Source organism: Pelecanus crispus, chromosome 15 (genome assembly GCF_030463565.1).
Source record: "Pelecanus crispus isolate bPelCri1 chromosome 15, bPelCri1.pri, whole genome shotgun sequence".
NCBI lineage: Eukaryota > Metazoa > Chordata > Aves > Pelecaniformes > Pelecanidae > Pelecanus > Pelecanus crispus.
This window is the reverse complement of record NC_134657.1, coordinates 6,163,035-6,189,095: the sequence shown is the minus strand read 5'-3', so window position 1 is coordinate 6,189,095 and position 26,061 is coordinate 6,163,035. Positions and strand designations below refer to the sequence as shown.

Here is a 26,061-nt window from a genome sequence, read left to right as displayed (position 1 = left end):
AGTGAAATTCCTAGCTCTGGTGCTTTGTATAAAAAACCGAGGTGTCAGACAGATGACTTGCTGTGGGCATCGCAACAGCTCTGACAAGGACAAGAAAAAGGAACCGATTATCAGCTTCACAAGGTGCAGTCCCTGGAATCACAATGTGAAACCCATTCTTCTCACTCAACAGATAGGATGCGCAGTCATTAAAGGCCAACTCTGGCATATCAGTAACAGCACTTTGCAATTGTCCATAGCCTTTCACTTCAAGGCCTGCAGCTTTTGCAAAAAGGGCACGCAGTTCTTGCTATCAAGTGCTTTTGTATCATCTTCTAGGCAAGTGAGACCAAGGGAAAGTACGGTGGGACAACTTGCTCATCATCACACAGTAAAATAGTAGAGGACCCAAGACTGGAAGAGAACAGTCCGGTCTCCAAATCTGGTGCTTCCACCACTCAGTAACCAGCGCACCCCTGAAAAGGAAACCCAGCTGAGATTTACTTGTGAGAAACTGAAGGAAGACCTGATACCGCTGCTTGCAGTCTGTAAAGAACTGGGTGTAAGATGCTATGCCTGTCTCTTTATCCTGAACTCAAGCAGTCTGCCCGACTGCCTCATACACGTGTTCTGCAAGCACTCGCGGTAGGGCTCAGAATTCACTGTGACTGGGCAGCACCTAGATCCACGGGTTCCACTTAGACTGTGTGTACTAACAAAACCAAAGGAGAAACCAAAACTGTTCACAGAAATATGCAACTAGTTGGCTCAGCACATTAGGAGCAACACAAGATGACACTGCATGATTTACAATACGTCAGTATATATAAATACAACGCTGAGAAATAAATACAGTGGCTTTCCGATGAGTACTGAATGGAAGTAGGGAGTGTTGGGAGTTGTATGTTTTGAAGATAAACACAAAGAGAATATAAAAAAACCCAAAACCCAAGAGAGGTAAATAATTCATCAAAGGGATAAAAAACAAGAAGCTGGAGGGGGAAAAAAAAAAGGAAAGAGTTTTCTGAGCAGGTAAAAAAAAACTTCATCTCTCATGGAAGTGAAAACTAGAACCAAAATTAATTGGAACAAAACTGGGGGACAGAGGGAGGGGCATGTTTTTAAAGGTGAAACATTTTGTCTGGAAACAGGTATCTCCCTTCCTAGGCATTTAAGCATTTCCCTGAGGTGGGAAACAAAGTCTGCTGCTAAGCTGCTGACAGAGACAGCGTGGTCTTACGTGGCTTCCAGCAACACTTCAACCATGGACAGAGACTTCAAGACAGTCACATGAAGAAACAAACCTGCTCACACATCCAACGCTTATTCTGAAGCAAGTCTAGTAGCTTATTTCACCCAAAGCCACCAAATCATCAAACAGTCTAATGTACATAAAGCCATGTTAACATAACTCACCCATAACTATTTGTAAGTCTTGTAGGTTTTCTTCAGTTTTTTAAATAAAGAACTTGCTCCAGAAAAGGGTCTGTATTTGGAAGCTTGCTGATGGTAACTTTTGCAACTGACATTCACCGCTTTAAAACACAGCACATCTGTAAAAATCTAAATTACAAACCACGCAGTTTTCAGTGCGTACTCTTTTGCTCTCTCTTGCATGAGTATACCACCCCAGGCTGTGGCTCCTTCCCATCAAGTGAATGATGCTGAGCCGTGCTTGGAAAGTACCTGGATGGGATACTACTGTACCTGGGATACTCAGCCTTCTGAAGGAGGGGAAATTTGTGACTCAATAGGTGGCACTCTTCCTTCTTGAATAAACGTACTTGGGTATACTTTGCTGTCAGAGGTGCTGGAGAGCAAGTTTAAGGTCCCGACTTACTATTTACTTGGTGATTTTCTGGGCCTCTCAAAATAAAAATCCCAGCCAAATACAAGCTTTACCAATTACACTCTGCCAATCCTAATTCCCCCCCTGCAGTTCCAAGAAGACACAGACTTCTCTGCGGTCGCATGATCCTCTTGTGCACTGTTAAGCTGCTCTGTGTTACCCAGCAAGCATCTGCATTGGAGAAGTCCGTGAAAGTGAAAGTGAAATCCCACCCTAGGCATGTTTCCACCACATCTTCCTCCTGCAGAAATCACCAGTTCCAATTAACAGCTTTGGTCTTTCCTGCAGACACCCAGGCATACAGTTTCTAAGCAGTGCAAGAACTGGTGCATACGCCTCCTCAGAAGGGCGCCAGGCTGCTATGGGGAAAACCTGCCTGAGGACTCCCCATCTGCACTTCAAGGGTAAGTCTATCTACAGCAGTTTCGCCTCTCATTAGCCAAATTCAGAAAAAAGACATAATGCTTTGCGCCCCAGAGCGACAGAGGACTTGTTTTCTAAACCTCTTTAGGGGCCCTCCATAGGGAATTAGTTACGGAGGCGAGTAATACCTACGATTTGACAAAGCCTAGGAGAGTGAGTAGTCATTTGACAGGTTAACAGGAGCATGGAGCAGCTGCTATATTTAGGTGCCATTAGCATGCACATGTCTTCACACATTTCTACAGGCACGCCTCTGTTCCCGTAAGTCCAGAAGGCATGCGAAGGGAGCAGTTAAAAGCCAGTACCTTCTCCCCATTTCCCAGGGAGGGGGTAAGAAATGAGGGCATTCTCTTCTCCCTGTCTTATCCCCACCCAAGTTTAGAGCCATTTAAATCCTGAAAACAGACCTGACTTTCGCTCTCCATGATCACCACCTCCAGAGGCCGATAGGGTCAATTCTATTCTAGTCTGAAGAACAAGACAAAGATACAGACTGTATCTTGCTCCAGGTCTTCTGCCTGTGTGGACCTTGCCCCAGAGAGTAGCTTAGGTAATGCAAAAAACCTGGAAAGTTTAGCTACTGGTTTTCAATTGCTTCCAATTTGCTGAATCTTAAATATTTTCAGTGAAGGACTGGGCCCTTGCAGACTGAACTTAAATTTCTTGATAACAGGCTTGCTTTCCCTGATTATTTCGCAGAGACTCTTGGAGTCCGTGCACCAGCTAGGATCAACAGATCAAAGGATGAAGAACAGTGGTCTAGGCTGCAATAGCGACTTCGAAGCTGAGCTCAGAAGAGAGCGCTAAGCAACAGCTGGGGCAGTGGCTAACCTCCAGATCTGAAACAGCCTCTGCTGCTGCTGCTGCTCCTGTGTTCTCACCACCGGAACAGACCAGGAAGGATGCAGCAAGGTCAGGGACCTTGGATGTCATTACATGCCAGCTCCACGTGGTACCTGCAGTGGTACCGAAGTTGTCCCGCAATGGCATGACACGGTGCACAATGGCATTAGCTGGCCCTGCTGTACTCACTACAGAAGGCAGGGAAGTGTCAAGCATTCATTCGTGCTCCCCCCTTCTCTCCCCTCAGTGCCCCTCTCCCACCAATTCCTAAAGCCACCTGAAAACCATTTCCCCTGCACCCTACAAGGTCCCTGCGCTTTCAGCTGTGTAAAAAGAGAAGCAAACCAAGCGGCAGCCACCACCCCCAGCTGCCTGGCTGCCTTGCCTGAGGGCCTTTCATTTCCCCACAAGCAGCCCCAGGATTCAGGCAGCCTTACATGAGTCACCTTGCCCGTCTGGGTCTCTCCCAGGGTAGCGCGTGGGGGTGGAAGGGTTGGGGCTCACTGCAGGAGTTTCCACACAACCCTTTCCTAACCGCACCCCGCTACAAGCAGCCGGTGAAGAAGACAGCAAACAGCAACACTCGCCAAGGAAAGGGAGAGAAACGAGGGGGACAGAGATGAAGGGAAGAGAAAATGAGCCGGGATCCAGGGCCCAGGTGCAGTCTATCTACTGTGCTGGGATGGTACTGGTACGGGGATCCCTAACGCAAACACAGCTCACCACGAGTCTTGCCAGGGAAAGCCCCTGCGTAAGGAGGGGAGTGCAGTCTCTTTCAGATGGATTTAAACTATCTCTCTGGATTTCCCTCACTCCAGCTCAAAACAAACGCAGAATACAAATGTCAAAGCACAGCACAACATCACTGGAACTCCACAATGTAGCCTCTGCGCAGGCAAAAATAAAACAAAACCAAAACCCAGCACAAACCCAAATTCTCATGGATACACAGTTTAAAAATACAAGTTAAATGAATAATAATTGTGGAGTCTTTAGCAAAGACTGTAAAGGTGGAATTTAGCTGGAAAGAAATTCCGACCCCTCGGGAGGCCACTCATTGCTCACCGATTCCTGCAGCCTCCTGAGATGTTATTTACTGAGCCCAGGAGGTCAGCTGGAAGAGGGATAAGGGAAAGGAGATTAGAAGAGCTCCACCTCCCCTGGAGCAGGGGTACCACACAAGAGCGCCTTATTTCCAGGCAGATCCGTTGTGCTGGCGCCACTCTTGCTGCCCTTCTTACCTTGGAACAACTAGGCAAACAGTGAATGTGCTTTTTAAATCAGGAACATGCAGCATGAGCTCCTGAGCTGTTGCCTCTCACCTCTTATCTCCTCCTCAGAGTCACCAGCTAGTTTTTATTCCTATCTTCCCTCACCTGCCAATCTGCCGCTGGAGCACAGCTTACTACTTCTTGCTCTGTCCTGTCCAATGGGCTGCTGTCCTTGCATTTGCAGGGAAAATGGTGTACAGGTGGCAGGGAAGCGCGACAAGGATGTAGAAGATAGCTCCTCCCGTTTGTTACACATCCTTGGATTCTCCAGGACCTGCACTAAACTCTGTGTCTTCTGGCTCATCTCCAGCTGATCTTGTCCAGTCAAACACAGAATGCTCTCTACCTAATTCCAGCTAAAACTCAATTGCCTCATTAGTTTTCAGAAGATGTCTCCCGGTCTTCTATAAATCGTATCCCACCTCTCTTGCCCACTAGCTCATTTACTGTTTTCTTTCTTCAGTGTTGCCAGACATGGGCTTTTTTCAGCCCCTTTACACAGGTACACATCATCCTTATCACTGCAGTCACCAATATACAGAGAGGGAGAGCGCACTGAGCTATCTTTATTGCTGCAGCACATACTCCTGTCTCGATCATTATTATGTATTCTTTGGCTGCAACAACAGCTAGGAGTCCCCAAACATAACTCCATGGTGCTAGGTGCTGTATAAACAGAACAAAGCAACAAACCTGACTCCAAGATGTCTGTTGTTTAAATAAAGACAACACTTGTAAAAATACTTGACAGCTTCTTAACCTCATATTTCCCTGGCATCTTCCCTTCTTGCTAATTTTATTGCAGATGCAACAGTGGATATTTCATACAGTGAAACAATTTCTTCTGAAGCACGTTTGCAACTGCTTTGTTATTTCCTGCTGGATTTTAGTCAGCATTTCTGGTATCACAAAGAGATACATATGTATTTCTTAAACTAATTACTCAGAACAGCCATGTCACATGCAACAGAAAGGGGCTACACTTGACCTTTAGTCAACAGGAAGGGAGCCCACACTGCACTCTGCAGCAGCAGCTCTCTGCAGCCTATTAAGAGGTAATCCAGCAGTAACAAGGGAAAGAGAATTATCTCAAATACATTTCAGGCTACTTTGGTCAAGAGTGCTTCATCCAAGTTGGGTAAATGCTCTCACTGTGCCTTTTGGCTTCCACCTATAAGAACTTGACTTTTTGCATATGCAAAACTTTGAAAAGGGCTGCAAATTCCGATGGGGTATGTGGGACAGATGTGCCAAGAATAATAACCAATATAATGCTGTTTCTATAATTCTACTAATAACCATGGTCTGGGGGGCGGAGGGGACAGGCTGGGCGGACAGGGCAGGAGAAACCAGGAGCCAACACATACCCTCTATCAAGCTACCCCTGCCTTCAAAGTCCCCAGCAGATTCTCAGACTGTCTCCTAACAGCTCTTTGCCTACAGCAAGGCTGAGACCGGGGAAAGCCGAGACATGCCAATGCACATTCCCTTCCAAACCTCGTGGGTATCCCGGTGGGAGTCAACGTAGCATTAACTCCCACACCCTCCCCTTTACCTCTTTTAGTACGCAGCAAGAAGGAGGAAAGGTCTCTTTAGGGCTTCCTGTAAGAAGCGCCACTACAGCAGCTCACAAAGAGGGAGAACTCTGTAAGCAAAGGTTTTGGGCCACATGAGTTGCTGAAGCTCCACTCCATTTCCTCCAGGTCTAGATGCTTTGCCTAGGCTGCCTGACCCCTCACCTTTCCCCCTCTTTCTTCTTCCCAGACAAACTTTGGTACGATTGTCTGCACTCTGCTAACCCAGGAAGGCTTCACTTAGAGGCATCACATGGTTCCAGCTGAGGGTCTCGAGGTTTTTTTCTCACCCAGTTTTCCACCTGGAATGACTAGCACACAGGACAGATAAGCCATTTATTTGCCCAAGGTCACAGAGCCAGTTAGGACTGGGTGCCCTCCTCCACGCAACTGAGGTCCTTTGCTCTTGCTGCTACGCCAAAGAGTTTCACTAGCCACAGTTCCTTCCTCAACCCACCAGTGACTTTTTTAGTGGCAACTTGTGACACTCACAAATCACCACTCCTCGAAGGGTCTAATCCTGCAGCCCTGGCAACCACAACAGCGTGTAAAGCCAAATGCTACCGAAATCTCTAGAATCAGTGCCAAAAATAGCTGAGAGTGAGAACAAGCTGCCCAGAGTGCCTCATCCCTGAGGGTCTGCACTGCACTCCCTTTAGTGTCTAGGCATAAACCTGGTTTGCAGAATCTCCAGGGTAGGGGCTGTGTAATTCAGTGATGCTGTTTGTATAGCACCTATGACAGCAAGACTGCAATCCACGTTAAGGATCCTCAAAGCTCTCCTCCTGTAACGTGAACTTGCAGTTCATGTACCTGCAAGCACTTTACCATAAGGCTCAGCTCCCTGTCCTCCCCATGCTTCAGCCTGGAATTAGACTGAACAGGTTTATGGTGCTGGAAGAGACCTGGTTAGGAAAAGGAGGGAGTGATGAGTTCAAAAGAGAGGGATAATCTAGATGGGCCAGAAAGGCAGTTTTGAATTTCAGTCTGTATTTTTAATTAACTGTTTGGCACTTAGGAGCCGATGACAGGTGTTCTATAAATCTAAAATAATTAAATAAAATAAGCATAAGCTAAATAACAGTTTTGTATGTGCCACGCATATTTAAATATTCAAATCATGAGTGTGATATTAATAAAATATATCAAAGTTCACATTGATATAAACCAGATTTATCGTGCTATATATAGTACAGCTGGGCCTTACAGCATCACAGAGGTGGCAAAAGCAATAAAAAACTAATCTGTTTGTAGGCAAGCAGCCATGTTCGTGTTTGATGGGTTCACATAGACATTCACAAAAACTGAAAACCTAGCTTTATTTCCTCATTTTCAAAGATCTATAATGAGCAACTATTGCTGGCTTTCTGCATGTGACATCTACAGATCCTTCTCTCCACACCTGACTTGACTGGTACGTAACACACTGCACATGTGTGCTTTGCATTTTGATGACTAACTCTTCCGGGCAGCCTTCACCCCAGCACAGCACGCTCCAGCCCATTTCCCACACATTCACTTACAAACCATTTAAGCCTTCAGCCAGTCCGAAGCCGCCCTATTACACCACAGAACAAAAATGCTCTCAACTACCACGAAAGAGCTATATAAAAGAAAGTATCTTCCTCCGCCACCTTCTCCTTCCCATTGAGCTCCGCACCAAGTGCCGCTCAGCTAAATCCCATGGTTGCGATTTCATTGCAAATAAACAAGTTGTCCCACTTAGCAAATTCCAAACTCCAGGAAAGATGAGGGCGTCAGTGAAAGAAGAAAAGGGGAAGCCACTTATATCTACCTCAGTACCTACAGCCAAACCCAGCCTGGTGACACTGTCAGGGTGACTGCCAAGTGGGTGTCCAGCAGCCTGCCTGTTACGGTGGGTCGATCTTCATTCAGGTCCTTTTGACCAGCCCGGCAATCACACCAAAGTCCCGCCACAGCAGGGCCTCTCTTTTTGGTTAGTCTTAGCTGACAGGTAAAGATGAAGTGAGCCGTGGAGACTAAGCATCCCTTCCGCTCCCCAAGAGTAACGCCTTCTGCTCAGGCAAGCAGCGGAGGTGCTTTGGGGGCTGACACAAGAGAGCTCGGAGGACAAACCAAACCAAACCAAAAGGGAAGGGAGCCTCAGGGACTGTGACACAGGGGCTGAACTCCATTTCCAGCTCTCTTCCTGGCGGATTACAAGGGGTCATTTCCTCGCCTCACGCCCCACTTCTCCCTCGTCTCCTCCACTTTTAAAACAGGGGTTTTTATATCGAGGGAAAATAATGCAGCACCTAATATTGGTCGCTTTCTGGCAATAATAATGCAGCCCTCCTTCAAAAGTGCAGCCTAGCTAACATTGTATTACAAGAGCAGCCAAAAAAGCCCCAAGAAACACACACATAAATGCCAGCATGTTCCCGAGTACTCTGTGGAGCAGACTGAGTGATGTCACACATCTTCTTCAGCTCTAATTACCAGGATTCTCTGATCAAGGTACAATTATTTGCTGATCAAGGATGTTATTGATTCTAACTCGTTGGCCTACTGGGATCAGTCTGAATGACATAGCAGACCCCGACAGATTAAATACTGTCAGAACATTCCAGGGAAGCTTTGAGGGAAGAGTCTCTTCCTGTTACTGCCTTAGCATATGTCAAGTTTCACAGCTCACAGGATATCAAGATGTTTCATGCCAGCCAAGGCTAACAGCACAGCATCTTAGCGCAAGCCAACGTTGGGGATGTTTCTCTGTACAGATGAATAAAAGTCTTGAGAAGAGGGAGGTGGACGACACGCTGCTTCCTAACGGTTAATCTAGTAAGCAGTGAAGTTGAGAGTTCCAGATGTGTCACATCTCCTCCTCTTCTCTTGCACATATAACCCGGTACTGACACCTTTCCAAGATCATTTAAAGCAAACATCGAAGGAAGGTACATTTGATTGTTTAAGGAGTTGCAAGCTTTGACAGAACACACCGTGATCACTTCTTTAGATAATTCAAATACCACCTTGCTTCGTAATCTGGCGGCCAGACAGGAAGACCTGACTGAAAGATCGGGAGAAAATAAAAGCAGCCAGACAAGGAGCATAACCGAGAATAGCATCTAGGTGGGGGAAAAAGGCTTGGCTTTCATGAGAAAGCCACAGAGGTCATTTTTTTTGAAGCCCAACGCATCTATTCATTACCCAAACCCGCAAGCTGTAAACACTCCGTCTGGCAAGCAGCATATACCACATCGAGAAGATGAAGAGAAAGCATCGCTCTCTTCACAGAGGCCTAATGCTCCACCAGCTGATCCACACGCCAGGTTTCCGATTAAACCAACACTGAACAACAGGAGGTAAAAAGGCAGAAATCCCACTGGAAACATAAAACAAATACTAAGGAGTAACAGACTTTAAGACAGTTGGACATTTCATCGGTGTTATATGCGGTAAAGGGCCTTTGTAGTGGTGAAGGCCTGTCCTTCCCCACCCATTATAAAGATCTTAATCTTAAATAATTGCACATGTAATCTTAATAATGTCTTCATTCATTGGAGAACTCCAAACTGGTTTGTAAGCACTGGCTTACTAAGGACAGGAGGTAATAATGGTTTCAGTCCATTACTAGATGGGAATGGTAGAACTGTCAGAAATGCTGAAAACATAAGAATGTTCAGTAAGTATTTCACTTCTGCACCAGCAGAAAAAGCTACCTCTAACATGGTATGAAAATGAAACACTTTTCATTCCAGCAGTGAATTAGGAGGTTTCCAAACAGAAACTTCTAAAGTGATACAGTTTTAAATCAGCAGATTTAGATATCTTGCTCTCAAAGAGTTTCAGAGTAGTTAGCCAGAGAAGTTCTTTAGACACTTTACTCAGCTTTTTAATGAGCCTCAGAACAATGAGGAAATGCAAGGTAAATGGGAAAACATAGCACTGTGCCTGTATTTTAAAAAGCATAAGCATAAGCAGAATAATCCAAGTAATTTTATAACCCCCAGGAGAAATAATGAAATAGAGGAAACCAGACAAGTAATAATAAATTAAAGGAGGGTGATATAATTTATGCAAATTAAAGCTTGTTAATGGAAAAGATGTTAAACTACTATATCTTTTTTTGCTGAGACAATAGTGCTAGTGTAATGTGCTTAGATTCCTGCAAGTTATTTGATCTTACACCACACAATTTTGGAATGAGAAATTAGAGCATTACAAGTCAACATGGCACAAATTAAATGGATTAGAAGGTGATTAAAAGACCTCAGAATATAAGCATGAAACCAATTCTCCCTAATATTTTTATCGATGACCTGGAAGAAAACAAAGAGTCATCGCTGATGGTTAACACAGAGAATGTGTGAGTTAACGGCAAGTAACGAAATCCCAGGGTCGTAGACACAAAATGGTGTGGGCTAGTGGGTGAAGTCGGCATTTTAAAAGCAGGGAATATTATCCCAGGAAAAAGTGACTCTGAAAAGGGTGCAAGGGTCAGGGTGGGAATCAGGTGAAGAGGTTTATCACGGGCAATGCCCTAGCCATATCAATAACATGGACATAAATGCCAAAGTAGTAATCAGAGCAGGAAGATTACAGCGCGTGTACATATATATGCTTGACATTACTTGAATACAGTGCCAACAGTTCAAGACGGATGCTGATATATAGTGTCGGGGTTTTGCAGAAGAGTCATGCAGATGATTAAAGATTTGGGATTGCCTCATTACGTGGAGAGACTGAAGGACCTCACTCTAACTCACCAAGGAGAAGGCTAAAAGGTTTCTTGATGGTGGTCTATGGCTACAAAAAGGGAGTCCCAAAGAGTGACATACAAAGCTGTAAGGAGACCAAGTGGCCGGAATGTGACACTGAACAAATTCAAATTAGCAATATCATCATCTTTTCCTAAAAAGTGAGAGTAGTTACCCACTGAAACAGTTTAACTAGGATCAATGCAGGACAGGACCAGATCATCTAATCAAGATTGAATGCTTTCCTTAAAAAGAAAAGTACAAAGACAAGCCACCATAAACAGGAACTAGTTTGGGGAAGTCCTATTGCTTATTATAGTGCAAGAACTCAGGCTTGATGGTAACAGTGGTCTCTTGCCCTTTTAACCCATAAATCTAAATATTTCAATTTCCATATGCAATACCAGAGGTGCTCTCCCCAGCTTGTATATGGGGAAGCTGAATCATGGGAAGGTTAGTGCCTACGTTTCCAAAGGCCATGCAAGGGTACCAAACACCGCACAGATTCTTGATGTGAAAGGGAATAAAAGGCACGCGGGCCCTGAGAAAGTATGTTTCTGGGTAAGCCAAGTTAAACATCCCAAGTAAGAAGCTGCATTTGAAAACAAAGGTTGGAGAAAACAATGCGGGTTATCCTCAGCAGGACAAAGGGCAGAGGCCCAGGCACCTGACTGCCAGCCCACAGCATTCACTACTCTACTCCACAAGTGAACAGAGCCAGCATACGCAGCACCATTATCCTGAGGTGCAGGCTATGGGTTTGATTCTGAAGTTACAAATCAGGTTTTCTTAATGAAACACTGAATTTGCATAGTTATGTTTTGGCTTTAGATGCCTCTCTGTCCATAGGAACAAGCAGTAGGACTGCTGCCAACAGACATCTCAAAATCTGATGTTTATTATATAGGGCGGTATATTCAGTGGTAATAAATAGCAACCAGCCAAAGCAAAAATCTTTCTCTCCAAATTCCCTGTGCTTTGCCGCTGAAGCGCATGGTTAGCAGCCATCTAATATGATCCCCAACGCCACAACTTAAAGCTGGAGTGCAATCCTCACCACAAAGAATTCTGCACTGTGTATGTTTCCAATTGATTTTCCTTGTCCGCGCCGAGAGACCTCCCCAGGTGGAGGCTGGTCTCCAAACATGGGAAATCACTGAAGCAACTGATACCTAGACTTTACTATGTATTGAACCCATGTGTCGTCTTTACTATACCACTACTAAAGCTACGAAGCCACATTCTTCCCTGGCTTATGCCTTGGATGCCCCCAAAGCTCGACAGGGTTCATGTGGGGCAGATCTCTAGGCAGCAGAGCACGATTATCCCAGCTGAAGCTGCCACCTGCAACAAACCTGAACACCTGGGTCACTTCCTTTCACACAGTATTTCCTGCTCTTCCAGTAGCTACGCTGGATATGACACAGCGACAGCTCCTCTGCTTTACCCGCTCTAGGTATACTTAGGACCTTGTTTCCCAAAGCAGCCACAGCCAGCGAACAGCAGGACAGGTGAGAAACGTGATCACAAGTTGGAATCGTCTTGCTTCTGTTGTGGGGTAAAGGTCCGTATCCCAGCTTTTTCTGTATTTTGGAGTAGTCCCGGCTTCGCCTCCTAGTGGGATTTGACACTTCATCACTCAACTCCTCTTTTCAATGCACTTGAACCCCGGATAGAGGCAGGGGTGAGAATTCAGACTGCCTGTATCCTTATGCACCAAGCAAAAATATTCTACCATCAATGTGGCCCGTTACCCTGTTAGTGAGGGTGGAATTATAATACACGGTACAGATCAAGATAGAGTTTTGTCTGAAGATATAGTACTTGCACAGAAACGTTTTTCAGACTTCTCTGTCCTTCCCTCTCTCTTACTTTGCTGCATGTATTCCCCTGCAATATGGGGGGGGGGGGGGGGGGGGGGGGAATAGTTTTTGCTCTTGTTTCTAGATCTTGGTGTGATAAGCAGTCCAGGGTGCTAGGAGTTCCACCACAACAACAAAATTACTCTCAAGACATAAGGTTTTCAGCATCACACTGCTGAAGGAAAAGCACAGTAACTTGTAGAGCATATAATTTCAAATATCCTTTAACCATACTTTTTTTTAGATTCTATAGTGGTTTAAAGACAATAGCAGAGACATCAATGGAAGAACTAAATCCTCCCAAAGCAAGGATGATTTTTGCCCTCTGCACAAACCAGGGGAGTGAAATGCTCACCAGCCTCACAGAATTACTTCTACTGAACTTATTTCTGAGAAACCCATCACAGCAAGGTGAGACTTCAAAAAACCAGATCCACACTGCTGATGCAAACAAGTGCAGATCCATAGGCTTCCAGCCCTGAATTACCAGCTCGTGAATTTCAAGCCAAAAATGTTTTAAGGAATCACATTGTTAATTTTGGGATTAAAAAAACCCAGACCAAATGTATTATATTTTTATTCAGAATTAAAAGCATCTTTATAAGGAGTATGCAGGCTGCCCTTCTCGTTCTGGATGGCATGCGTCTTGACTACTTGGAGACACATACTGTCCACTGTGCCTGCAAAAACCTCAGCAGTGGGGTTTGGAGCTGCACCTGAAGGACAGCACCACCACCAAAAAAATAAATACATCAGCCGTCTGCTCCGAAAGAGCCTATTTAGCTTGATAAGAAACAAAACTGCTTGAGGGCCAGAACACACCAAATTTTTCATGCTCTGCTAGGTGTCCTCTGATGCACACTAAATTTTGACACAAGCCATGCCAGTCTAGAGATGAAAAAGAAGTCAACAGAGTTAAACTGATGTAAATCTAGACCGACTGTGATCAAAGTGCAATCCTGCATTCACACTGCCATGCTCATTTTAACCCACATTTACTTTAGATCAGAATATAATGTTATCAATTCTATCGTAGCTAAGCAGGAACATGCCAGGTATGGATGAGGTCCCAACAGTTTTAGGCACTGAACACACAAGGAACAACAAAAACTACCCAGCCATTCACAAGATACAACTTTTTTTTTTTTTTTAACTGCCCCTAAACCACTGTAATACTTAAGACTAATGGTGTACAATTTTTAAGTAACACTACTATTGTAAACGCTAGTTCATTGAACCATCACTGAAGAACCTTGTAGTGCCTTCCTTTGTAAGTGTACTTTACAGTTAAGTGGGTGAATCACAAGGGGGAAATAAAAGAGGAATTGATATCACCGTCCCCTCTGGGGGGAAAAAAAAAAGAAATAAAAAAAGATATGTTTGTGTGGTTCACCCCATGTCACAGAAAAAGAGATCTCAAGAATCACAGCTGTGACGAATGGTGGGAAAAGTTATTGATCTAAAAGAATTCATTTTTACTATAAGGGCTGGTACTTTTACTTATTTAATAAAGGTCTGGCGTCAAATCACTGTGAATTTCAGGATTATCTAATTCTATCTAATCTCGTTCAATCACTGATGCTCCAGACTGTGGCAGAAAGGAATGCTTGCCCTTTCCTGTCTTCAGGGGCTATCTCCGGTTACCCTAGCAACACAGCAAAAGCAGCTTCAACAGAGCTGAGTACCACCTATCGCATTCATCTCCAGATAAAAAGAAAGGATGGGGTTACAAGGGACTTTTTGCAATTTGATGGGCAGAGATAGGCAGAACAGCAGCTACCATTGGAGTGGAATCTACTCATAACTCTGAATTAGCAAGGCCCCAGAGACTCGGTGATAAATACAAGCTCCTAGGGGTAAGACACTCATAGACAGCAAACGAGTCTGGTAAAGTGGTCTGCTTGCTTTCAAAAGAAAGAGAAAAGTTTTATACTAAGGAACTGTGGTGATTAAGAGGCCCAAGGTAACGGAGACTGTTCAAAATCCCAGAGACGCTTTTATAATTACCCGAAACAATCATACCTCCCAGCACTGAACGGGGAATCAACTACAAACACACACACAACTTTGTTGCAGCGTCATCATTAGAAATATTTTAGCAGATGCAATTTCTAGACCAAAAGGCTGTTGAGTGTCTCTTCTATCACCAAAAGCTCTCAAGTTGTCCTGCTTCTTAATTATCTGGAAACCATTCAAGAAAGTTCTACCTTCCTAACTGAACAGCACAACGCAAGAAATAAGGAGTATTGCCCATCATCTTACATCTTAAGACAGAAGATGCTGTTATTCTTAGAAATGTTGATTAAACCTTACTATGAAGTCATTTTTTTTTCCATTTTTACAACGTGATAAAACAAAAGGCCACATCAAGGCTCAGGGTTTTTTATATGAGCGGGCATCAGTGCAGAACTCGCTCACAGACAGGTGCCTTCAGTTTGCACTGAGGCACAAGGTGGCCTCTCGCTCCGCGGCACTGCCCCTGCATCACTTCCAAAGAGCTGAGCTCTGGACGTGTGCTGGTAAACACAGCAACTTTAGCCAAATACTTCGGACATCTCTCCCGGCAAAAGCTGCTGCAGCAGCACACATGCAGACGAACACCACCGTTTTTCCTGGCAAGCACCCCACTGAAAAAAGCAAAGCTGTTTGATGAGCCCCAGCCTCGTGTCACAGGTCAGCAGCCACGGGGACAACAGCCCTCGCTGATGTCTGTACGCGTTACACCAAGGTGAGACGGCCTCCAGTGACCCGGCTTGTTGGCAAGGCTTGTTCCTAGCTGAAAATGTAAAATGTACGCTTTGCATACCGACTGAAGCTAACTTGACATCTTAAAATGAGGGATTTGATACGCAGGAATATTTTCGTACAGGTAATCAAAGAACAGGGCAAATTTGGGCTTGATGGTATTCCCAGATTCTGCGGCTTTGTTTGCATGTGCAAAATAAAGTGAAATCAGTAAAAGCTAAAAGTTCCACTTTGACCAGAGGTAAAACAAATGAGCAAGAACCTTTCTTTCCATGCTTGGGAATTCCCACCATCCATCCCTCCTCATCCTCAGACACGTTACAAGAAAAATCCCGTATCAGATTGTATTTATGACCCAGGGGAATGTGTAATTTTCTCTCTGTTCTCACTGGGTTTGTTCAAATAACAGAGACAAAAAACTAAAAGAAAGGAAATGCATTGCTCCAACAGTGAAGGTGGTACATACAGATTTACCCTCGCACAAGAGCGGTACGAGAGTAAACCAGAGGTGCTAAAGATGTTCTCAGTTTTATTTACAAAACTGCACATGATTCCTGCAACAATAAATAACTCTTCGGGAGTTGTCTTTCATGGCCCTCAATTGGAAAACACAACTTCGGGACACAGAGCCCTATAATGAGTTTTTCACTGACATCGACCAGAAATGAGGAAGGTGAGCATCTCCTCACAGAAAAAAAGCCCTGAAATGGTGAGAATGGTGGTTCTTCAGCTGTTGAAGAAGTGAAGATGATGTATTTCAATACAAGAAGAGGGCATAGATGCCAAACAAGAATCTGCCATGTAGCAAGACGTTTTCCAGATAAAGGAAATAGGCTGTGCATAAGAGAAACAGAGTAAGACAATGCAGAAGGGAAAAAAAACCCAACCCAAACAAAAACCCACAAAACCAACCAAACAAAAGATAGCAAAAGGAAAAAATACTATAGAAAAAACAAAGTGACTTTGCAAGCATAAAATTCTGACCAAGCATTACTTCATTAAAAACAGAGTGAATCTCTTCTCCAAAGTCCAGGGCCAATAGGAAACTGCTTCTCCGTTCTCCCTGTCTCATAACTGAACCAGAACAAGCAATGTGAAAAGTTCATCATCTCTGCAAACTTGAACTAGTTGATAGTTTTAAACCTCAGGAAAAGAAAAATGAGAAGTTTATGAGGGAGTTAAATCTGATCCTTTAGTCACCTCTGCCATTTAGATCCCATGTTCACTAAAGGCATTTGCCACCAGGCTCCAAATTAGCGCTGATCCCTTTGAATAAGGCCAGCAAGTTTGGACATAGACCACCGCAAATTAAAACCAGGTGTCTGTGCCCTGAAGCAGTAGAGACAGCCCTAAGCAGTTTAATGACATCTCTAAATAATTTTGACAGCAAAATTACTTATCCTGTGTCACCTTTACGCTGCCCTTGACACAACGCTAACAAGATGATGTTGCTTTCCCTGCTTCTATATTTATTTATCCATCTTTCTTCCCACGCTTAAATTCCTTTTCCTCAGACCAGTAGATTTTCTAGATCCAATGGAGTACAGTACAATTCACCAGGCAAGCAGCGCGAGCTGCAAAGCCCGTCCTGCATCTGCTGACTCAGTGTGTAAAACCTGCTCCCAAAGGGGCTGAGGGCTCAGAAATGGCCCCTTGCTACAACTCAGCCTACCAGAGAACCTAACACCCCAGTGCCAGAAGTGACACTCCGGCTCGGCTCTTCCAGGGAATCACCACCACGCAAAAGGCTGAGGGGCAAGGAAAGCCCCCCCGCAGCCTTTATGGAACTTGCTCACTCTGAGCAGAATCCCTCATACACACCAACCTCAGCATAAATATTCTTTCACCCTCTTTCAGGGAGGGTTAACTCGGCCCGATATTCCGAAACACCTCGCAAATGCTAAAGTGAACGCACAGATGGATCTTCCTCTATCCTTCCATCACGCAAGAGCTTTTGCATTCAGTTTCTCATCGTTGCTCACTGGAACAGCAGAAATCTTCACTACAGCTCTTGCACTATGGCAAACCTCCCCCACTTGGAACTCCTTAAAACCCACTGTAAGATAAAACTATTTTCCTAAGCCATAGCTGCTTATACATGTCTGCTGTTCACTCACGAGACTGCAATCCAATTAATATTTTCCTTTCCAGAGGGTATTTAATAATCCACAAAATTAAATCCTTCAGTATTGTGCTGGCACTCTTAGTGCCATTGATCTGGGTTTGTTCTGCCGCTGCGTAAAATAACAACTACTCATCTCATTGGTGGAACACCCATCTTCCAAATCGCTGACAGCGGACAACATCATGCAATTGCAGCGTGCCCTCTTCACGAGCTGAGCCTGAGGACCATTCGGAATAACTTCCAGTGCAGACTACATTTAGGAGCACCTCTCATAGCCACGCTGATTCCCATTTCAAGCTGTCAGTTTTCCCCTGTGAAGTGCTGTATGAGCCAAGAGCAGCTGATTTTAGGGACCCTCCTGGGAGAGGAGCAGACATACATGTTCCCGCTGCCCTCGGATTAGAAAGCCTTGCAAGCTGAGGCTGGGGACTCAAACTCAGCACCCCTCCCCAGTACTGGACGGGTCGTGTGAGTCTCTCACCCTATTTAAGAGCACAACATACCTTACCTCCAGTTTCTCCATAAAGGTGATGTCTAACAGATTTTGAATAAACTTTTGTTAAGCATTCAAGTTTAACTCACAAGTTTGCAGCGTGACACACGCACACTCTAAAAATCACCTCAGCAAAGTCCATTAAAAACCAAAACAGAACAAAAAACCCCAACCAACTCAAAAAACTCCAACAAATGCTAGCCTAAACTAAAATGTGCTGGATTAAAAGCAACAATCCAAATCAGCATGAAACCACAAATAAAAATCAACAGACTGTGCCAAAGACCTTGGGGGGATAAAAAGGTTTATAAGTCTGCTTTACAGAGGGGCTTTTTCCACACTCGTAAGGCAGCCCCCAGAGACACAAAGGCAAAGTTATGAAAACAGTCCCCTTCACATAAACCCCAAGATTCTCCAGCTCCGATCCTTAAGTCCACAGCAGCTCGGAAAGGAACTTAAATCTGATCTGTTCAGTTAAAAGTAAAATTTCAGACTTAATCCTGCCTCTGCAGCCAGCCAACTAAATTTCCCAGCAGGCGCAGTCCTCTTCTCGTAGGAAAGTTCTCTTGAAAGACTCATGTCCAGGGTGGGAGACTCTCCTTTTTGGGCCAGCCTCTGAACTGGGATCCCATGACACAGGGGTCTGCTCAGCAGCCCAGGGATCTCCCGTCTCTCCCCCGTCTCTCCCCCGTCCAGCCCCGTTCCTGGCTTGCCAGGCAAACCGCGGAGCAGCCCGGTGGCCAGGAGGGCAGCGCTGGCGAAGGGCAGCGACCACCGCTGCAGCCAGAACCCAACAGCACCCACCGCACAAAGCCGCGCTTTGGGGGAGATGCAGAGCTGCCTTCCACCCCTGCACCTCTGAAACAGGGGAATGCTCAGAAATCTGAGGGCTAAATAACAGAGATTTTGCTGATTACTGGCATTTGGGTTTTTAAGTAAACAGATAGTTACTTTTTCCATCGTTGACAAAGTCTTGGACTAATGCCTTAACCTCAGGGGCATCAAAAGAAAACAACAAATGACGATGACGACAAAAAGCAAAAAGCAGCAAATAAAAAGAATCACATATAAATCAAATCAAGAGCAAAACACAGCCCCAGTAAGCAAATTAATTACCATTGTCACTGACCAAGTTATGCAGAATTACCGTGTGTCTTGACACGTGACGAAGGAGATGGGGTTAAAAAAAAAAAATTCTATCATGCTTTTTGTTTTGTTTGAATACGGCCATATCACGATAGCTTTTTGAAAGCTCGCCTTTCCTTCTTTACCTGTGACCCAAACCTCGAACTCCAACATGGGCTACCTTTCGAACAGATACCCTGTCCAAGAAAAGATGGGGAAAGACGACGAGGAGCAGCCAATGTCCAGTCCTAACACACTTCCAGAGGCAGCATGGCTAGCATGAAAAACACAGTAAGGGTCACGCTCTGGCTGATAAGGGAAACAATCAAAGTATATCTATCTTCAGGAACGCCTGTCCTCTGCTACACCGGATATGCGATGCTGGACTTTGCAAGTCTAAGATATTTTGTTTGAGCAATAAAGATTTTAGTGCTGTTCTCAAGACCATCAGGTTTCCCCCCTCCCGCTGGCTAGAAAGGCCACTGCCAGCGAGCACGCTTTCAAGACCGGTCCCGGCTGCGGGTTTGGAAGTGGAGATGGAGAGAACGCGTGAGCGGTATTTGGAGCACAGAGGGCAGTTCGATGGGGACAGCGGGAACCCTGCAGTGAGCAGGTTTCGCCAGAATAGACTGGAATCCAGCCAGGGCTCCAAACGAGACGAACTGTGTCTGCCCAGGACTAAGCACGAGGATGGGGGGAGACCCCCTGTTCACATCTGACAACTTCATCCCGTGCTTCCAAAGAAACTGAAGGGACCGAGCCCTGGGCCATCCCCCCCCACCCCCCCCGATCTGAAAGTTCCCGGCTACAAAGCGGAGGGGAGAGGTGGCCGGGGGGGCAGCCACGCTGCGGCAGGGCAGGCGGTGGGCGAGCCCGCAGTGCCCGCAGTGCCCGCAGTGCCCGCAGTGCCCGCAGTGCCCCGGCCCGGCGGAGCGGGGCAGGCGCAGGCAGCACCGGGCCGAGCCGTGCCGTGCCGTGCAGCACCGGGCCGTGCCGTGCCGTGCCGTGCAGCACCGGGCCGTGCCGTGCCGAGCCGCACCGTGCCGTGCCGGCGCCGCCCCCCCGCCTGCAGCCGGCCCGGGGAGGGCGGCTCTGCCCCGCCAGCCCCCAGCACGGCCCCGGGGTGCTCCCCGCATCCCCCCCGCTCGCAGCGGCCCCGGGGGGAGCCCCCAGCGCGGCCCCGGGGGGAGCCTCCCGCGCTCCCCGGGGTGCTCCCCGCACACCCCCCGCTCGCAGCGGCCCCCCGGCCCCCCCGGCCCGCCGCTGATTGATGGCTGCCGGCGCGGGGGCGGCCGCGGCCCGGGGGAGGAGGCGCCAGGGCGGCCGGCGCGACGCGGCTGCTCCCCCCCCCCCGCCTCGCAGGAAACCGGCGGTCGGTGGCGGAGCTGGCCCCGGCGCCGGCCGCTGTCTGCAGCTGCAGCAAACGAGCTGCGACGGGGGGCGGCGGGGCCGGGCTCGGCGGGGGCCGGGCGCCGCTGTTCCCCGGCGCTGCCGGCACCGCGGCCGGGGGAGGGGGGGGTGCGGGGGGGGGGGGCGGGGCGCGGCGCCAGCCCCGGCGGGGTGGGGGGGGCCGGGGGCCGCTGCCCGGCGCTCGCCGGGGTGGGCCGGGGGCTGGGAAGCGGGGCCGTCCCGCCCGCCGGGCTCGGTTTTCCGGCGGGGCCGCCGAGCGAGGCAGGCGCGGGGGGGGCGCGGGGGGGGCGCGGGGGGCTCGGTGCCCGGTCCCCGGCCGCGCTTTCCGAGCCGGCTCCGTGCACGATGCGATTTCCCTTCCACACCAACCCCTCCGCGCCCCAGCCCCGAAAGGGACCAGCCCGGGGCTCAGAACAGTCGCTGCTGCCGATGGCAGCCCCCGCCGCCCCCAGAGCGATGGGGCAGGGGTGGCAGGGCTGGATAAATTGGACGTAACCCTTCCCGAAGGAATCGCTGCGCCGGGTCCTTGGAGCGCTTCCTCCTCTGCTGCAGCTGGCAGATGGGGGAAGATGCAGATGCCTACGAGCGGCCGGCTTGCCCCGTTGCAAAGGCAACGCTCGAGTTTTTCCGGCCTGTTCCCGCTGTCCAAGGCCTGATTTGGGATCGGCAGAACCAGCTGCTGACAGAATGGGCTCCCCGTCCCCATGCCCCCCATGGGATAACACAGTCCGCGCAGGGACGCAGGCATTGCAACTCTCTACTTACCTACGCTATAAAATACAAAGCATTTCTACGCTTGAGGAGAAACAGCCCTTTGACCTCAGTGGTGCTCAAACCGGTGACCACCAAATGGGGAAAGGTAAAACTGCGCCCCATTTTTAATCCTCCTTCCCGCGTAACATTTGAGTGTGTAGTGCATCTAGCTGTGACAAGGCACTACCAAAAGATTTCAGGTTCAAAATGTGAAACTGTCGTTTGGTCAGGTATATGATCTAATTACAGCACAGAAAATGTAGCAAGCACCAAGAAACAGAGTTCTGATAAATGCTCTCATTGGGGTTTGTCCTTGCTGTGCAAATGCTGGCATCAAACCCCCCTCTAACTAATTTAGACAGCTGGGGAAGCGGTAGGACACAAGTCCAGAAGGATTTATTTCTCCTTTCCCAAAACTGTACCAACCTCTCTTTTCCTCTATCTGAACTCTTCAAATTCAGTTCTATTTTAAAAGACATTTAATGCGGAGCTGCCTTCCTGTCTGTAAATGCACAGTATCCCTGCGCAACTATCAAGAATGCTGCTGCTAGGAAAGTGCAATGTGTCATTCTGGCTACCACATAATGCAACTTGGCACCTAGAAAGTGACCAGTAGACAGCATCCTCTGGCCAGAAACTTCTCAACACCACCAGCAACTGTGGCACATGGCTTTGGTCCGCAGCTCGCTGCTTGCTGGCCTCTGATCCGCACGACTGGCAACTAAAGCAGATGCAAAACTCAAAACTGGAGAAAGCTTATTACACCGCATCGCGCTTTGCCCCGTAAACTCACGAGGAACTACATGAGTCGGTCAGAAAAGCCAGGTTTTGGTCTATCTGGTTTGCTGGGTTTAAAATACCGCAGCGTGCTACAATACGTAACTAGTACTGGTAAGCTCGACGGGCAGTTACTGCTTTGGTATGGACTGCTGCTACACAAAACAGAGGCAAGAGGCTCGCATCACAGAGACGGTGTCTTCACATCAGCTTAGGTAACTGCTGATCACTGCTCTCAGCCCCTTCCCACGTGAACGTGGGTATTTGTATACATAAGCAGGCACGCACGCAGATACCACGCAGACATAATTTAAATGCGCAATTCCGTCTGCTGCGCGGCATCGTAAAGATACTACTGCATGTGAAAAGAGATTGCCCATTCGATCTCAAAGAAACAATGAAAGAAAAAATGGTTGAGTTCAGTGGATAAAAGTGCGTAAATTTCCAGCTGCAGCTGCTTCCGCAGTGCTACTCACCATGTTTTAACTCATGGTGGTTTTTCCAGACCAAGACCTACTTTAGTTCCACAAACCAACAGCTTTGCCGTCCCGTTTAGATGTTACTGTATTTTATGGTTTTTACACATGATGAACCGGTTTCAATGCCTCCGTTTACTACGACTTCAGTGGCTTTTTATTTACAGCATCAACATCTTTTTCATGAAAATGTTGATGTCAGAGAGAGATTTCGAAAGTCTCAGGATAAAGGCAGGCAGCAGAAAACGCAAGGAACTCAAAAGTTGGGAAGAAGAGATCTATAAAAACAGTAACTATGATCTACGATGTGAATGTTGTAAAAGTTGTAAGCGTTCTAAGATGAGCTTGTTCCTGCTTCAGTTTATCTAAAAAATTCATGAATGGTTTGTAAACTAGGGCTGTTCTGACTCTAACACATGGGTGCAATTATAATCCCCTTTTGCTTTATTTAGCCATTTTACACCTCTGCACAATACACAAAAACGAAGGGGTGAGAACAGGGAAGAGGCCACTGAACGATTTGCCGTTTGCGTACAGACAGCTCCCCCTGAAAACCATACAAGCACACTGAGCGTTGCATCCTTTAGGTCAAACACTGCTCTTCCCATCCGCTCTGTTTGCAAACTCCTCTTCTGCTAGCCCTCAACTAGACCGCAGGTACGCTCGCAGCGCAAGCAGCGCTCTGGCAAAGAGGGACTGACAGCTCCCAGCCCTCGGAGGTCACGGTTTCATGATCACAGAAGCAAAGGGATGTTTTTTTTAAGGGAAGGAGGCGGGAGGAGAGGGGAGATGTCTTAACTAAAGCACATAGTTTAACAATAATCTTACCACTGGAGACGAAATTCGACACCCAGGGCAATCACAGATTGGAGGATGTACCTGTAAGATTCCTTTGGACATAAGAGTCTTCAAACTTTTCCCTGGATGCAGAGGAGAAGAAAAACAAGAGGGAACAGAAGGAAAAGGATCAGCACCTTTATAAAAGGAAAGTATTTAGGGAAAGGCGGGGGGGGGGGGGGGAGCACGCGTCTCCTTCCAGACAGACACCCCTCCCCTCGCCTGCCCACCGGCACCCCCCCGCCTGCCCCTTGGTGGCACTCCCCGCCCCGCAGACCGGCGTGGAGAGCGGCCCCGGGCTCCGCGGCCGCCCCCGGGCTCCCCCCGCCGCCCCCGGGCTCCCCCCGCCGCCCCCGCCCGCAGGGAGCCGAGGCCGCGGCCGCGGCCAACCCGCGCAGGCTGCGCGCTCCCCCCGGGGCTCCCCCCGCCCACCCCACGCCGGGACACGGCCACGGGAGCGGGGCAGCCCGCTCGGCGCCCCCCCGCCCCCCGCTCCTCCGGCCGCTCCACCTCCGTCCTCCTGACTCACCCCGGAGGAACGGAGATCCCTGCAGGCAGCCGGGAGCCCGGTGACAAAAGGACCCGAGGCGACGAGCGCAGCGACGCCAATTAGCGCGGCCCCCGAAGTTACTCCCCCTTTCCTCGGGCGGTCAATAAACGCGGCGAGGTGCCAGCCACCTCCCGACGGCTCCTCAGCCCCCCCCCGGGCCGGCACCCCCGCCTCCCGGCGCGTCGCCCCGGCTCCCCGCCGCCCCCGCCCCGCTCCCCACCTGCCGCCCGCCCCGGCAGCTCCGGGGCCGGGACTGCGGCGCTGGCTCGGGCTGCGCGGCGGGCGGGGAGGGCGGGAGGGAGGCAGGGCAGGCTCCCGTCAGCAGCCGCCGGCGCCGCGGAGGTCCCACGCCACCCAGCTGCGAGGGGAACACCCCCTCCGCCCCGCCCGCCGCCCCGCCGGTGCCTGTCCTCGCCCGCCGCCGCTCCCCGCCGCCACGCACGGGCGGGCGGCTCCGCGCCCCGCCGCCCCCCGCGGAGCGGAGCCGCGGAACGGCGCCGGCCCCCCCGCGCCACGCACACACACGCGTGGGGCGCTGCCCCCGCCATCTGCCCGGTGTTCAGAGCTCTGCCCGCGCGAAATGAAACTTCGCTCCGGAAGCGAGGACACCCCCCACCCCCGACTCCCCCCCCCCCCCAAAGCAACTGTGCCCAAATCGCTCGGAAAACTTCGCCGCTCCCCGCAGAGCCCGGTACCGGGGCGCTCGGCCAGGGGGGTCCGGTAGAGAGGGAGCGGGGGGTGCGCAGGGGAGGGGGGCACGGCCACGGGAGCCCAGGTCCGGAGCTCTCCCGCGGGCGAGCGCCCGGAGGCAGCCCCCCCCCCCCCCCGAGCCTGCTCCCAAAGCACGGGGGCGAGAGGGAGGATGCTGAGGAAGAGCAGAGCAGCCTGGGGACCCCGGCGCAAGCGAGCAGCGCCTTTACCTTTGTGCCTGATGCTGCGCTTCCAGTCCTTGGCCGTCTCCCTGCCGCTGACAAACTGGAACTCGTTGGGGGTGAGCCACTCTCCCCGGTACCGGATAGAGGGTCCCTTGCTCCCCTGGCACAACTTATTGATGTAGAGCAGCGCCTTGTTCTCCCCGCACTCCACCTCGATGCAAGGCTCTCCGTTGTCAAAGAAGGGCTGGAAATCCGGGATGGAGGAAAACCTCTCCAGCATCAGGTCCTCGGGGAGGTGGTGGGGGTGGTGGGGGGGGTGGGGGTGGGGGTGGTGGGTCTCGTGGAAGCCCAGGTACGCGCGGTGGGCAAAGATCTGGTCGTAAGCCGGAGGGTGCGGGGTTACCACCGGAATGGCAGCGGCGGCCAGAGGGGCGAGATAGTCAGGTAAGGTTTCCATGGGCTGGTTAAAGGCTGCCAGGGCCATCTCTTCCCTGTCAAGTCGCTCCTTCTTGATAGCAGGCATGGTGCCGCCGCGCTCCCCGTGCGCCCTCGTCTCTCCAAAGCACAGTGGCTCTAATGTCTCCGGTTCAACTTGCCCCCGCTCTGGCTGGAGTTTGGATGAAATGCGCCAGCAGCAGCAGCAGCAGCAGCAGCAGCAGCAGCACAAGCACCTTTGGCGCTCGGGTGCCGGAGGTGGCTGGTATCCCCCGGAGCAGCCCGCTAACAAATCTCCTGGGCTGGCTCCCCAGCAGAGCTGTCTGGGATCCCTCTCCCACGGAGAGGCTAATGTACCGTAGACCCGGGAGCTGCTGTGTGGCTCGCAGATCTGCCCCTCCGGACTAATACCTGACATCTCGGAGAGGTCTCTGCTGCCGTAGACATTATTTTGGTTTTAAAAAAAAAAAAAAAAAAAAAAAAAAAAAAGCTTATTGATTCCCCTAGATCGACCCACCTTCTCACCAGGCTGGAGGGTTCCCCGCCGCCCACCCAGCCCCCCTTCCACCCTCCCCCCCTTCCTTCCTTTAAACTGACACCTGGTTTATTTATTTATATGCAATAATTAAAATTAAACGCTGCGCCCCCGCCGCCGCTCCGCCGTCCCCTCCCCTCCTCCGCCGGCGCCCGGGGAGGACGCAGCCCCCGGCCGGTGCCGGCTCTCCCTGCTCTGCCCGCGGGGCTCCAGACACCCGGGCGGAGAAGTTTCCCGGGGGCCGCCCACCTTCACCTGCAAAGTGCGGACGCGCCCCGCTCCCACCGGAGGCTTTACGATCGCTGCCAAGGTGGTATTTAATTTCCACTCCTGCGCAAAAAAAAAAAATTTTTTTTTTTTTAAAAAAAAAAAAAAACCAAAACCCAAACCCCACCAAACCACG

At 49.2% G+C, this 26,061-nt stretch overlaps 1 protein-coding gene across 1 annotated transcript in view; it reads right to left on the bottom strand.

Moving 5' to 3' along the window:
* SAMD11 (sterile alpha motif domain containing 11) overlaps positions 1-25,541 on the bottom strand; it is a 125,612-nt gene extending 100,071 nt beyond the window's left edge. Inside the window, exons 1-2 of the mRNA XM_075721583.1 lie at positions 24,734-25,541; positions 23,255-23,346 (exon numbers count right to left, since the gene is read on the bottom strand). Coding sequence (XP_075577698.1) covers positions 23,255-23,346; positions 24,734-25,541 — 900 coding nt within the window. The remainder of the gene's footprint in view (positions 1-23,254; positions 23,347-24,733) is intronic.
* Between the last annotated feature and the right edge of the window lie 520 nt (positions 25,542-26,061).